This window comes from Cinclus cinclus, chromosome 2 (genome assembly GCF_963662255.1).
Source record: "Cinclus cinclus chromosome 2, bCinCin1.1, whole genome shotgun sequence".
Lineage (NCBI taxonomy): Eukaryota > Metazoa > Chordata > Aves > Passeriformes > Cinclidae > Cinclus > Cinclus cinclus.
Window position 1 is genome coordinate 86,342,374 of NC_085047.1, and position 13,123 is coordinate 86,355,496.

Here is a 13,123-nt window from a genome sequence, read left to right on the forward strand (position 1 = left end):
CACATTTCAGACAAAGCCTAATACGTGTTTCAAATGGAGTCGAAAAAAGCCTCTCATGCACGATACTGTAGTGATAGAGCTATCACCATGTACTGTGTGTGGTCTGGTTTCAACTCAGCCATTTTCTGACAGCTAAAACATATTTGGAAATTGCAGTGGATAGTGAGGGTGGGTTTTTCTTTGTAAAGCTAGCTACATTAAAAGTGATCATATGCCAAACTCACCATATATAATGCAAGATTTTTCTCAGGAAGTATTTTGAAATATTTTTTTTCTTTGTTTATAAAGGCCTGAATAATTAACTTACATGCTAGTGATTTATCATTTGCTATTAGGAAAATGTGATTTGTTACACTGGAGAACTGAAGCAAACTGAGCCACAAGTATGTTACTTGTACTGTATAGTGTGGATTATTTTGAACACCTAATGGAAAGCTTTTCAATGAATACGTAATGTAGGAGTAAAAGAGTGGCATTTGCCTGCCTAATGAATCACCCAGATTACTAAATGCCCATGGTCTTTAGGAATGAAAAAATATGTTGTATATCAGTTAGAGCTAAACAGCCTGTCATTAGATGGACAGGATTCCATGGCTGTTTCACACCTCTGCTTTCTGTTTCCTTTTCGATTTCTGTATATCAAATTGCCAGGATTGTTTTCTAGCATTAATTGGCTTTGTTGGGTTCTTCACTGAGGAAGCATTCATGTAAAATATATAATTTGGAAAAACTCTTTAATTCTGTGTAAACCAGGAATTGGTCACTGCAGCAGATGATGATAAGAGCAAGTATTGCAGGTGAGGTTACCCTGGTTTTCATACTGCATTGTCCAGTCTATCATGCAGAGAAGAAGGGACAGGCTCCACAGTGGTTTTAACACTAGGCTAGCAGTCAAGAATCTGTCTCCACTCTGCAGCAAATGGTCCTGACCTTCAGCAAGGTTTAATGCTCTCTGTACCTCATCTCTGTGTGTAAAACAAATGCAGTAGTGCTATGTAGGTGTGTTGTTCTGGGTACATTTCAGATGTCAGTAACTGGTATTCAGTAGATGTGACATTTTTGCTGGAAAATACTTTACTTGAAATTTGTGTTGGAAATGACAAGAAAAAATTCAGGATTGTTTATTTCCTACTCAGATTTCAAGTGACCAGATTATTTGGTTGATTTCATGAGGCAGATCTGGAGAATAGTCTTCAGGGATGCACTGAATTACTGCAGAGTTTAACTGCCTTTCATAGAGAATGTGATGATAAGGGAGGCAGTGCATTGTGTTACATTTGTAATGATGTTATCTGCATCCTTCATTAGCTACTACCATTCAATTAAGACTACACTCTATTTTCTGGTAATGCAATCATTGATTATTACTGAGAAAGCACAGCATAATATTAAAATCAGATCACCTGGAAAAAAGTCACCATTGTCCCTCTCCCTCTTTCTGAGCCACTTTTAACATATACATTTGTCCCTCTCTATTTTTATTTATAGCCAAACGCTTAGCAATGTACCAAGAACCTGATTCTGAAGAAGAAGAGGCAGCCCCAAAAGGAGGAACTGTGTCCCAGCGTGACAGTATTTGCAGCCATCAGAGCATCAAAGTGATACACAGGAGCCAGAGCACTAAAACCCACCGGCGCACAGGTAGCAGAGCTGAAGCAAAAAGAGCAAGCATACTCTCAAAACATACTGCATTCAGTAGCCCAATGGTAAGTCATGAGAGCTAAATGCACAGTGTCCTGTATCTTGTAATAGAACCACGTCCTGGAAAGGAACAGGTGAAGAAATCTGTAGCACATTGTGTGACTCTTTATAGATTTCATCTTGGTGTTTTTACTTTTGTAGTCACAGCTGTTTGTACAAAAACAATGAAGTGTTAGCATAGATCTTATCTAAATGCCTTTGTGAGAACAAGCTGAAGGTGAAGACAATCTGAAACATTTGTTTTCGTTATAGTTTGATTTTGGAAAGAAATGTATGTTTTCCTTTTATCTGCAGAAGCTGAGAATAGCATTGAGCTCAAGGATTTGAATTGCTCTGCATATGCCTCTTCTCTTTTGTCAGAGGATTTTAAAACAGAGGATTTTAAAACACCCCTAAGTGCTGGGGTGGACGCCACATATTCCAATTCTTAGACACAGCTGATATACACCATAGCATAGTTTTGAGTGGTTATCCGCTGACTGCATGTGTTGTATTTTAAGAAGTAAACATCTTTACATTTCAAAATGTTGGTTACTTTATGTCATTACATCTTCATTTGATTTATTTTATACTGTAGTAACTCTGTAAGTTTTACATGAGCTAAATGGTAATGAGAGGAGAGAGGAGCCAAGTCACGGGTTTTGCATTGTTGCACTGTTGACACAAATTCACCCTTACAGCAAATTACAAATATAGACAAAGAAAGATGCTGTTTGCACTGTTGGAATTTCTTGATTTCAGTCAAGAAGAGTAAGCTCTTTTGATAAAATTCCAAGCTAGAGTTTTCATACATGGAGTTCTGTGGTTGCCTGTATTCATCAGCTGCTGAGCATCAGGAGATAAAATTCTACTGAGAAAAGAGGCTTAGATCAGTTTATCTTTTAATCTTTTGTATCCTTGCCTCCCTCTGTGTTACAAAATACTGGAGTTTGCTCTGAGAAGAATTATATTAAATAAGTGGAAAACACTAATGAAATAGAGTTGAAAGGGCTCAATGTTTCAATGTAAAAAAACCCTCATGAATTAACTTCAAATGTGTGGATGATTGTTATTCTCTAAGAAACAGTTGAATATTATTTCATTTTCTTGTGCTGATATAAAGCCAAACTTTAAATGTCATTGCTGTTTATTTTTTTCCACACCTCTGGTCTCTGCAATGTACCATACATTAGTATTAGATAATAAATGTGTTGAATTAAACAGGAAAGAGGGACGAAAATTAGTATGTAACTCTCCTCCTTTCCACTACCTTCAAAGCAGATAAATATTGCTGCTATAAATATTTCACATCATTTCTACCAGTTGGCTCATTGTTAACTGTTTATTGTCTAAAATGGGTGTCTTACAGTTCTCTCCGCCTCTACTCTGTGGTGTAAGGCCACCACAAAACTCTGGATATTGACACTGCTTTGGATGCTTTAATTGCTTGTTGCTGCTTTGGAAATGTGTAGAAACATAGGTATTAATCATTGGTGTTTGTTACTAGGAGAAGGACATCACACCTGACCCAAGGTTGTTAGAAAAGGTGAATGAATGTGCAAAGCATCTGGAGGTCATGAGGAGCCACGAACAGCCATTATCCCATCTGAGTCCAGAACTATGTGACATTTTCGACTTCTTCATAGCTTTGACCATATGTAACACAGTTGTGGTTACTGCACCAAATCAGCCCCGACAGAAGGTAAGTTAAAGAAGAAGGGAGTTCAGGCTTATTTTGCCTTGATACTAAGTTACCCTGTAAGCTAGGGAAATGAAAACCCCCTGTTCTAGTGAGAAACAACTAGAGGGAGTTGTGAGATGACTCGTAGAACCACCATGTGACTGAGTGAGTTTAATAATGCATTAGCTGAATGGAGTATGTCAGCTATTTCACTTGCCTTCATGGCAAGATATGCTTTCATCGACAATTTCAAGATACCACTGAAACTCTCCTGATTTTGTGTACTGTAACTTACTCATTTAATAAGCATAAATATGTAAGTATGTGTGGAAACTAATTTGTAAGCATGCATTTGTAAGCATTCATGTCAGTGAATAAATATTTCATATGTATGGATTAAATTAAGAAAAGCCCGAGACATTTTTTAAAAGTTTAAAAAGAGAAATACACTTGAAAAACATCACTTAAAACTTTCAGATTATGTAAAATATGCATGTTGGGCTCATTATGAGAAATAATGGTCATTAGTGCTTAAATTGGCCTTTAACTAGTTTCATTGATGAATGATAATTTCAAGAATGCAATCCCAAGATGATCTGTATCTGTAAGACAAAACTATAATGGAATGTAATATTAAAGCTTGCCAGCAGCTGCAATTTCCATTCTGGAGAAAATTTTGCACTTTGCTTCTGTTCCAAATTGGAATAAAAAAGTGAACTAGTATGCAAAATGATGTGGTTTTGTGCCAAGGAAACATTTGGAGAATGCTCAGTTCTGCTGTTTCAGGAATGCTACACTGTTACACAACAATATAATATATATTACTATGAATGTGCTATTACTAGTAATGCTACTGTATCTTTAGAACAGATTTGTGTGAACTGCAATGAAGGGTAAGTCTGAAGCAAAATGCTTCAGTGCTGAAAGAGATGGGGGAAATTACTTATCACAACATGTGTCTTTTGAGAATATTTTCAAAATTGGCATACTCTCATTAAACTTTACTTCTATGAGATACCACCCTTCTCAATAGAAAAATACTGCACTAACTTTTTTTGCTACCTTTACTGAGTATACACAAAGGATGACAAGGTTTCATACTAATGGTACATTTCAGTATGCACTGCTGATGGTGGTGGTGCAACTTTGATAGACTATTCGTTAGTCATATCTGAGGAGATGAAGGAAGAAAAAACTGTTTTAATGCAAACATATGTGCTTTCATACACATGTATAATTCTGAAGTTCTAGTGAGTTTTTCTGTTGTTGTTGTTGTTGTTGTTGAGTCAGTGTTGTCCATTTACTTTCCTTTCTCAAAATACAAATACCATTACTTTTTGCCCTCAAAGAAATTTTACTCTTTAGTTGGAGATGCTTAGACTGATTATCAGTGTCAGAATTCTTGTACAGCTTTTCTTTGCCATTTTTTCATTGGTGGGTTTTGTTCTTCTCAAGGTTAGAGACCGATTTGAACTAAAATCTCCCGTAAAAACCATTGAAGATTTCATACGGAGATTCACTCCAAGTCGCCTGACCTCTGGATCTAACAGCAGCAGTTCCTCTAGTCTAGCTACAAGCAAATCAATGCACAGATTTGGTTTAAGCGTGCTTTCATCTACATCTACGGATAGCACTTTATTAAAACTGGAAGAGAAGCTGGCATACTCTGCACAGATGAATAACAATGGCTACAGCTCCCAGCAAGGCAGGACAGCTGGGGCGGGTGCACCTGAGGAAGGAGAACTCCGTTATGAAGCAGAGAGTCCAGATGAAGCTGCTCTTGTTTATGCAGCAAGGGCATATAACTGTTCTCTGGTTGGAAGGCTGTCTGACCAGGTATCAGTGGAGCTACCTCACCTGGGAACCTTAAACTTTGAAGTATTACATACATTGGGCTTTGATTCCATCAGGAAGAGGATGTCAGTAGTGGTCAGGCATCCTCTCACAGATGAAATAAATGTTTACACTAAAGGAGCAGATTCAGTTGTTATGGATCTTCTTCTCCCCTGCTCTTCAGGTACACCTCTTACTTACCTTTGGGGGGATTGGGAGGCAGTTGGTTGCTGAAGATCTCATCATATATTACTGCCTTGTCTAGCAAGAAGACCTGCCTGCTTTTCATTTTGTAGAATCACAACCATTACCTTTCTTTTATAATATTTTGTAATTATTGCAAATTTTCTGTAACAAATTACTGGTTCTTTACCTCACAAGAATGAGTGAAGATAATTTCTGTAGATCTTCTACAAGCAAACTTTATTTTAAAGGAATTTCTTGAAACTCGGCCAAAGCAATTCACATTTCTTTAGAAAAACCTGCCTGGCAGTGCTTGAGCAATTGAGTGTTTTATATAAAACTGAAGTACTTCTTATTGCTGCTTCCCACTGTTTCATTTGTATGTCCTTACATCCTTTTGCTGAAATGTTTCATTAATCAGAACATTTTTTTTTTGTATTTAACTATGACGCTAAAAGGTAATGTTAATCAATCAGCCATCAAAACTGAAAGATTGTGGGAAAAGATGGAGAGATGCTGTTCAGACAAGAAATCTTGGCTTCAAATACATAGTTGACTAGGAAGCAATAGGCCTGTAGCTGTGAACATGGAATTTCCCTAAAATGTGGAAATTCTCCAGCACCCAAATGTCCTAGGAAGCAAGGATGACTTTAAGTAGCTAGTTGTAATCAGCTGGTTTCAAGAATCCTGTAAATTTTCAGAAGTTAGAGGACACTCATGGGTTTCAGTTTGCCTTAATCAGTTTGCATCTAATTTACTGTATTTTCAACACTGAATTTCATCTAGTGTTTAAAGATTGCCCCAGTATGAATGGACAGAGCCCCAAAGTGCTAGAGGTACTTCCTGTGTTTCACTAATGCATTGACTTTGTGGTTACTTTGACATTAGTTGGAGTAAACAATTGTGAAAGGCTTATACTGTGTAATTTTAGTTTAATGAAACAGAAAAATGTTGGCATTAGTTTTCTGGTTTCAGCCATATAAATCAAAGCTGAGCCAAAAAAATTAAGAACAACTTGTCCTTAACTAACAGCAAAGTATTCATGAATAATTTTCTAGCAAAGATCTGATATCACAGGAGGCACGTAGAGCATCTATAGACACTTCTTTACTTCCAAACTACTAATAGAGAATTTTTAGCACTGAACATTTGCAATACCTAGAAAATAATTATTGTAAATGAGTTCTCAGAATGACAACTGAGCATTTAGAAAAGAAAAAATATTTTATGGCAGGTCTTAAATTTTTTGTCACCATATAACAGATCGTGTTCAAAGCTGCAATGTCCAATCACAGTAGACTCAATGGATCAAGGAATTTTCTGAGAAATTTCAGGCAGGTCTAGGACCCACCTAGGTAAAAACAGTAAGGTCAGTTAGAAAATTTTAAAATGGCGACATTATCAAAGGTGATATATGTCAGAGAAGAAGAAGCAGCAGAGTTACCTGAAGGTGACTGTGGGAATGAGCAATGTCTGTAGCTGGGCAAATACAGATTCCACCAGGCAAACAAATTGTAAGCGGTTCTGAAATTGTGCAGGAATTTTTTTGTTTCGGTTTGGGTTTTTTGTTTGTTTGGGGTTTCTTTAGCCCAAATTGAACTGTGAGTTCTGGTGTGCTTTGCTTTTGCATGTGATGTAAAGTGCAGCCACTAGAACACCATAATCAGTTCCACTTGTTTTTTCTAGTCCACTTGAGCCCCTGCTGGGTGCAGTAATTCTGTGTGTTCCAGCAGATCTGTCTGAAAAACATTTGACATTTCTCTTGAGTATCTTTCACTCCTGAAACTGAATTCACTGTCTCTGCCTGCAGTATCCTAGTGTCAATAGATGTAGAGGGAGCCTCAAAAGATTTATTCTGTGGCTATTATCTATATTGGGAGATTTATCTTTGGTGTTATCCAGTTCACTGGTGATGGTGGGACATGTGTGTGAGAGGAGATGTAATGCTATAAGAATTCAGTCATTTATCATTTTAAGGAAATGACTAAAACTTGAATGAACATGACAACTAATCCCACAGCTAATCCCAAAGCTTGGTTTTTGCTCTCTTACTGCTTCAGGGACATGTGAACTGTACATTAGTCAAGGGTGTGTCTTGAGACTTGTGCCCTTATACTGAAGTACCAAGGCAGCACCATGTCTGTAATCTCCCAGCTCAAGCACCATGTGGCATGAAACAAAGATTCCTGTTTGGGAAGAAGAGTATTTTAGAATATATCAAAAGAAACAACCTGAAATCAGAAGCAGAAGTATTAGATTTTAGTTTCCTTGCATCTTATAGAAAAGTATAAATCGTCATGAGCTTCAAAGTTTAAAAATATTATGAATTGACTCCATTTGCTCTGCCTCTATATCTAGTTAAGACTGTGGAACCTAGTGTATTGTGATAGCAAACAGGTATTTCCAAAAGCCTTGAAATTATTCCCAAGAGTGTATTGTTTTTACTTTATCTCAACAGTCACCATGTTCATAAATAAGAAAGTTACTGTTTGAGTCAATACCCAGCTCGCACAGGAACTGTGAACATAAATCATTGAGAAAACAATGACTGTGCTGGCTTTATGCAGCTCAAGATTATGGAAGGAAATGAAGAAGCAGAAGGCCGCTAGCTCTCTATCATTCTTCTGGAGGAGACTTCTTTCTGTTTTTCACTGACCTGGTGCATGCGGTCACACTGCTCAGAGCAGACACTGCATCCCAACTAAAAAAAAAATCTTCACAACTGGGTTTTGTCTTCATGAGATTCCTTCCCCCCTTCTAATTTCTGAGCACAAGATAAACCTCAGGGTAGGACTGATGAGGTGCATGGACAGCTATAAGGGACTTTAGCTGTCATTGGTATGCTGCAAATGAGAGCTTGCACAGACAACAGTATACACATCTCTACTTGTAGAGACTTGCTGTCTTTGTTCATTGAAGGAGGTATGAGCATCTGACATTCAGACAGATCTGAAGTGATTAACACCACTTAACCTTAAAGGGATAGAAACAGCTTTTGATGTGTTTAAGCACCTATTGAAGTTCCCATCATTTGAAGTCAGTGAGCCACTGAAATGGCCACTCCCATAAGATAATTTCATGTGGAATATTCAAAAATTATGGCATTTTTCTCTAGAATGTTAGTGTATCACAATAAATTAGGAAGAATGCTTGCCAGCTTTATTGTTCTAAAGTTAAAAAAAACCTCACTAATACAAGAAACCTCAAAGAAGCTTTGCTGCAGTACTTCTCCCAAAAGTCACATGTGCCAAAAATGTTATAATGCACTAATAGAAGGGTAGCAAAATAAAACCGTGTTAGGCTGCTTGTTCCTTATATGCATCTTTCCACATATAGTGTAAGAAAGGGCTTTCCAATTGCAAATAATTTATGTATGGATGTCTTTCTGGAATAATATATCTGTACTGTCCCGTTGAGCCAATCAATGGCGATAGCATAGGTAGTGTAATAGGTAGATGGACAGGCCCATAAGAATATTCCTACCAGTCAGTTCACCACATGACCTTAATTAGATGGAACTGAAATGAATGTATGCAGGAAATACCACAATCTTCACAGACTCCTTTAGGAACATCTGTGTACATACACTCCCAGCTTTGCAAATCTAGAGAGGATGGAAAAGTGAGAAAGGTGAGAAGATAGCTGTACAGTAAGTAAAATGCACCGATACGTGGTTGAGATAAATGGGACAAAAACCAGAATATTTGGATTCCGAACTTGCAATTCCCTTAGTTCTACAAAATCAATACACGTTTGTGTTTGTGCTGGATCATCTGAATGCCCAATTGCTCACTCTTCTGCTGTATAAATAGGAAAGTGCTGAATGCTATGTAACTTTATAGACAGATATATGTAAGCAGTCCACATATAGCAAGATCAAATTCAGTATGAGTGCACGCTGGGTAAATGGGCATTGAAAAGTATAAACAGTAAGATACTTATGCCATCTAATTTATATACATATATATATATATATATATATATATATATATATATATATAGTGCTTAATATAATGGCATAGTGCCCATAGGCTCTCAGTATGAGAGGTGAAGCACATTCAGTGCTGAACTGAGTACGTAGTAGGTATCTTGAGGTGCCCAGACTTCTGGTGAGGAGTGGTCACCCAACTCAGTGACTGCTTACTGTGCAATTACTGGTACCAGTAATTCAAACATTGCACTTAGGAGCAGCTCCAGGTACAGAATTATATCCCAAAATTATTCTACATCCCCCTAAAATATTCAGACTTTAGTAAAGAAAAGTGTATCACATCAGGGAGTAGGAAAACCTGCCAGAAGGTACCAGTCATTCTGACTCAATGTTCTAATCTAAAAATTTACCCCCTTGTATGTTTACTTAAGTGCTAACCTTGAAATTCATATTATTAAAGATTACTACTACAGTACCTTTTTCATGAACTTTTCTCAATCCTAGATGACAAAAAAGATGCATTATCACTCGTTTTTAATTTTTGGAGACATTACATGTAACGATGGAACAAAATGTGCTGCCATCATATTTATTACTCTGTGTTGATCACAGAGTGTGCATACTGCACCAGTCCCAGCTAAAGAGAGAAAAGAAACAGATGCTCAGTCCTCATTTTGAGTAGTTACATATGGCTTTAAGTGAAGGGTGAAGCTAAGTGGAAGTTTTGCTGATGCATCTGAGGTAGAAGCTAGCTGTGAGGTCTGCAAGTACAAATTCTCCTCTAAATGAAATCACAGTCATACCCAGGACATCTTGGGTTGACTTAGGCTGATAGGAAGTATCACTACAGCACTAACAGACAAAAGAACCTTTTTGCACTTAGATATACAAAACAGAGCAATATTTTCACTTCTTTCAAGATATTAGCCTTGGTGGAAGACTATTTTTAAGCCTCATTTTTTTGCACATGATGAGCTGTAGAGAAGCAGAAAAACATTTTCAAGTAGTGTATTTGAAATCATACTAATATTTCTGACAGTACTGTTTGCTGTGAAGATTATCATGATTTCTTAAAATATTCAGGCGAAAGAAAGATTTAAGGAATAAAAAAAGAGATCTTTCTCGTGTACATTCACAGTGACTTTTTTGAAGAAGGAAGACAGAAAAGAGAACAAAACTACAATTTTTTTTTAATAGAATATTTTATTTGAGTTTCCCAGGAAATATCAACACCTCTTTAAAAGTATCAATTATAAAGTGCTGGTACAGTAAGTACCGTATGCAAGTTTTTATTCTTTGAGGCAATTCAGCTGCTGTTATTTTTCAACAAGTAATTTATGGTTTTATTCTTATCTAGATGACCCTCGGGGCAAGCATCAAAAAAAAATCCGAAGCAAAACCCAGAATTACCTTAATCTTTATGCTGTAGATGGGCTGCGGACCCTTTGTATTGCAAAAAGAGTAAGTAAATGCAGGCTTTTAGTTTGCTTTTAAGGAGAGTCTTGACAAAGATTACTGAAGGTATTTATTTATTGTTCTTGATTCATAACTTCTTTTTCACTTTATTCAGTAAAGTATGAATGCCTTTGCATCATATTGACTGTGCCCTCACATACTCTTTGTAATAGGTTCTCAGCAAGGAAGAGTATGGCTGTTGGTTAAAAGCTCATTTAGAAGCAGAATCCTCTATTGAAAATCGTGAAGAGCTTCTGTTTCAGTCAGCACTGCGGATAGAGAAGAATCTGCATCTGCTAGGTAATGAAATGAAAGCTGGACATGAAATTAAAATGTGATAAAAATTCTGAAAGCTTGGCTATGAAGTCCGTTCTTTCCCTTAAATTGTTTCTGACAATGTAGAAATTGGCTTCCGTGGGATTTTATCATGGCTGTCATGTGCAGCACCACAAAGGAATAGGATATAATTACATAAAAGATATACCCTGTTTTCCTTGTTCCTGCCAACATTTTATCACTAGTGAAATAAGTGGAGTAATACCAGGGATGAATTTGACACAATATCATAAATGGGAACTGCTGCTCTAAACAAGAGGAGGACTTAGCACAAGCTGTCTACAGAATTACATTAGTTCAGTGCTGCTTCAACATGTCAGAGACTTGCCTGACTCCAGGGGCACCAGAGACATGCATAAAGCAAAGCTCACAAACTGCATCTCTGAAAGGCATCAACTTTCATATACATCAGGTTCAGCACATGCACTCAGGGCCTGTGTATTCTGTGGCAAGGGGTTGCAGTTAAAATTAGTGTATGTATAGAGCCTTGCAAGAGCTAAGCCATGCTCTTGTGAGTTGAGATGTTGCAAGCACTGAGATTCTAAAATGTATTTGCATACACTGGTATTCCATGTATCCAACTGCTTTCTCTGGCAAAGAAACTGGGACAAACATAACACTGTTGGAGAAAACTACCTTCATTAATTGCCAGCATGCCTGTCTCTGGGGACAGATCCCCCTAACCCAACTTTTAATGCATCTACTACAGATCTCTAAGGCTCAACATGTAACCAATGGGCAGACAAAACAAGTGTAGTTCATTTGGTCTGACTTAGATATCTGCTTTAGGATTAGATGAATCATGCCCTTGAAGTGTCTGGTTCTCTTCCCTGACTTAAAGGGGGGCACGAGTTGCCTAATTCAGACCAGAGTAATCAAGATCCCACCATGGGAGTACCTGTTGGCTTTGGCTGCAGTCTGAGGTGGGGAAAAAAAAAAAAAAAAAAAAAAAAAGTGAAATTATGCTGCTAGACAAATAAGTGAGCTCTGGCCAGTAGCAAGTTATCAGTTCAGTCATTCCCCAAGAACCTCATACTGTGGTTTGTAGCTTGCAGTGATCAGTCATCATTAGGTTGTGGGAATAAAAATTCAGTATGGAATATATTTGCCTTCAATTGGATAGCAGTAGCTTTCCCAGCATTGCCCTAAGAATGTGTTTTCATGTAAATAACTGGTGCTCAGACTTTAGGGGACTTGTATTGTTAATTTTCTTTTTTTCCCAAGGAAGAACCATAGAAGAAATAATTAGCTGAGAAAACTTTATTTTGTTGTTCGAGGTAACTTGCATGTCTGTCACTTCCTCATTTGCTAGTGCTAGGGCTTGCATTTCCTCGTGTTGAAGTCTCTCTGACACTCAGTGGAGCACTGATGTACCGGTGGTGACACTGAGCTTGGTCCTGAGTGGCTTTTTGCCACTTTTCATATATAGGAAAATCTTGTCTCAGTCAATTGATCTATGTAAGCATAAGACAGATACCCAGTCTCTTATAACAGGTAGAAAGATGCATTTAAAGCATGAAAATACACATTTTACTCTCATATCACTGTCACAGATGTATGATTTATTCTCTGCTCTATCTCATTTGGTCACCAGTGTCTTTCTGCAAGAGCAAAGAGCAGCAGCAAAGCACAAAAAGGTTTATGTTTGCAGTCTAATCTGCTGTTGCCAAGCTCCAGTCCTGCTGTTATTCCCCTTCAAAAGAGGAAATTCTAGTGACCCACTCTCTTCTTGCTGAGAAAAGGCAGTTAAGATCTTTAGGAAATGAAATGATCTCCAAGAACCAACAGCTTCTCTAGCAACATTCAGCAGAAGTGACGCAGATATAGAGGATAGAGACAATAAGCCTTGTGAACCTCTGGGACTAAGAGTGGCATCTCGTTGCTTTTGACATTTCAAATTCTGGATTTGTTGTTTATTGTTGATGCAACTGTTTACCACAGCTACTTTCCTTTCTTCCTCCTCAATACCCCCAAAAAAGCTGCCCAAATCTTGTACCCATTGGTAGTTTAGCTGTCTCCCAGTA

At 37.5% G+C, this 13,123-nt stretch overlaps 1 protein-coding gene across 1 annotated transcript in view; it reads left to right on the forward strand.

Moving 5' to 3' along the window:
• The window catches only part of ATP10A (ATPase phospholipid transporting 10A (putative)), a 110,342-nt gene that overhangs the window by 80,770 nt on the left and 16,449 nt on the right, over positions 1 to 13,123 (forward strand). Inside the window, exons 8-12 of the mRNA XM_062514949.1 lie at positions 1,489 to 1,706; positions 3,188 to 3,382; positions 4,817 to 5,378; positions 10,666 to 10,769; positions 10,937 to 11,063. Coding sequence (XP_062370933.1) covers positions 1,489 to 1,706; positions 3,188 to 3,382; positions 4,817 to 5,378; positions 10,666 to 10,769; positions 10,937 to 11,063 — 1,206 coding nt within the window. The remainder of the gene's footprint in view (positions 1 to 1,488; positions 1,707 to 3,187; positions 3,383 to 4,816; positions 5,379 to 10,665; positions 10,770 to 10,936; positions 11,064 to 13,123) is intronic.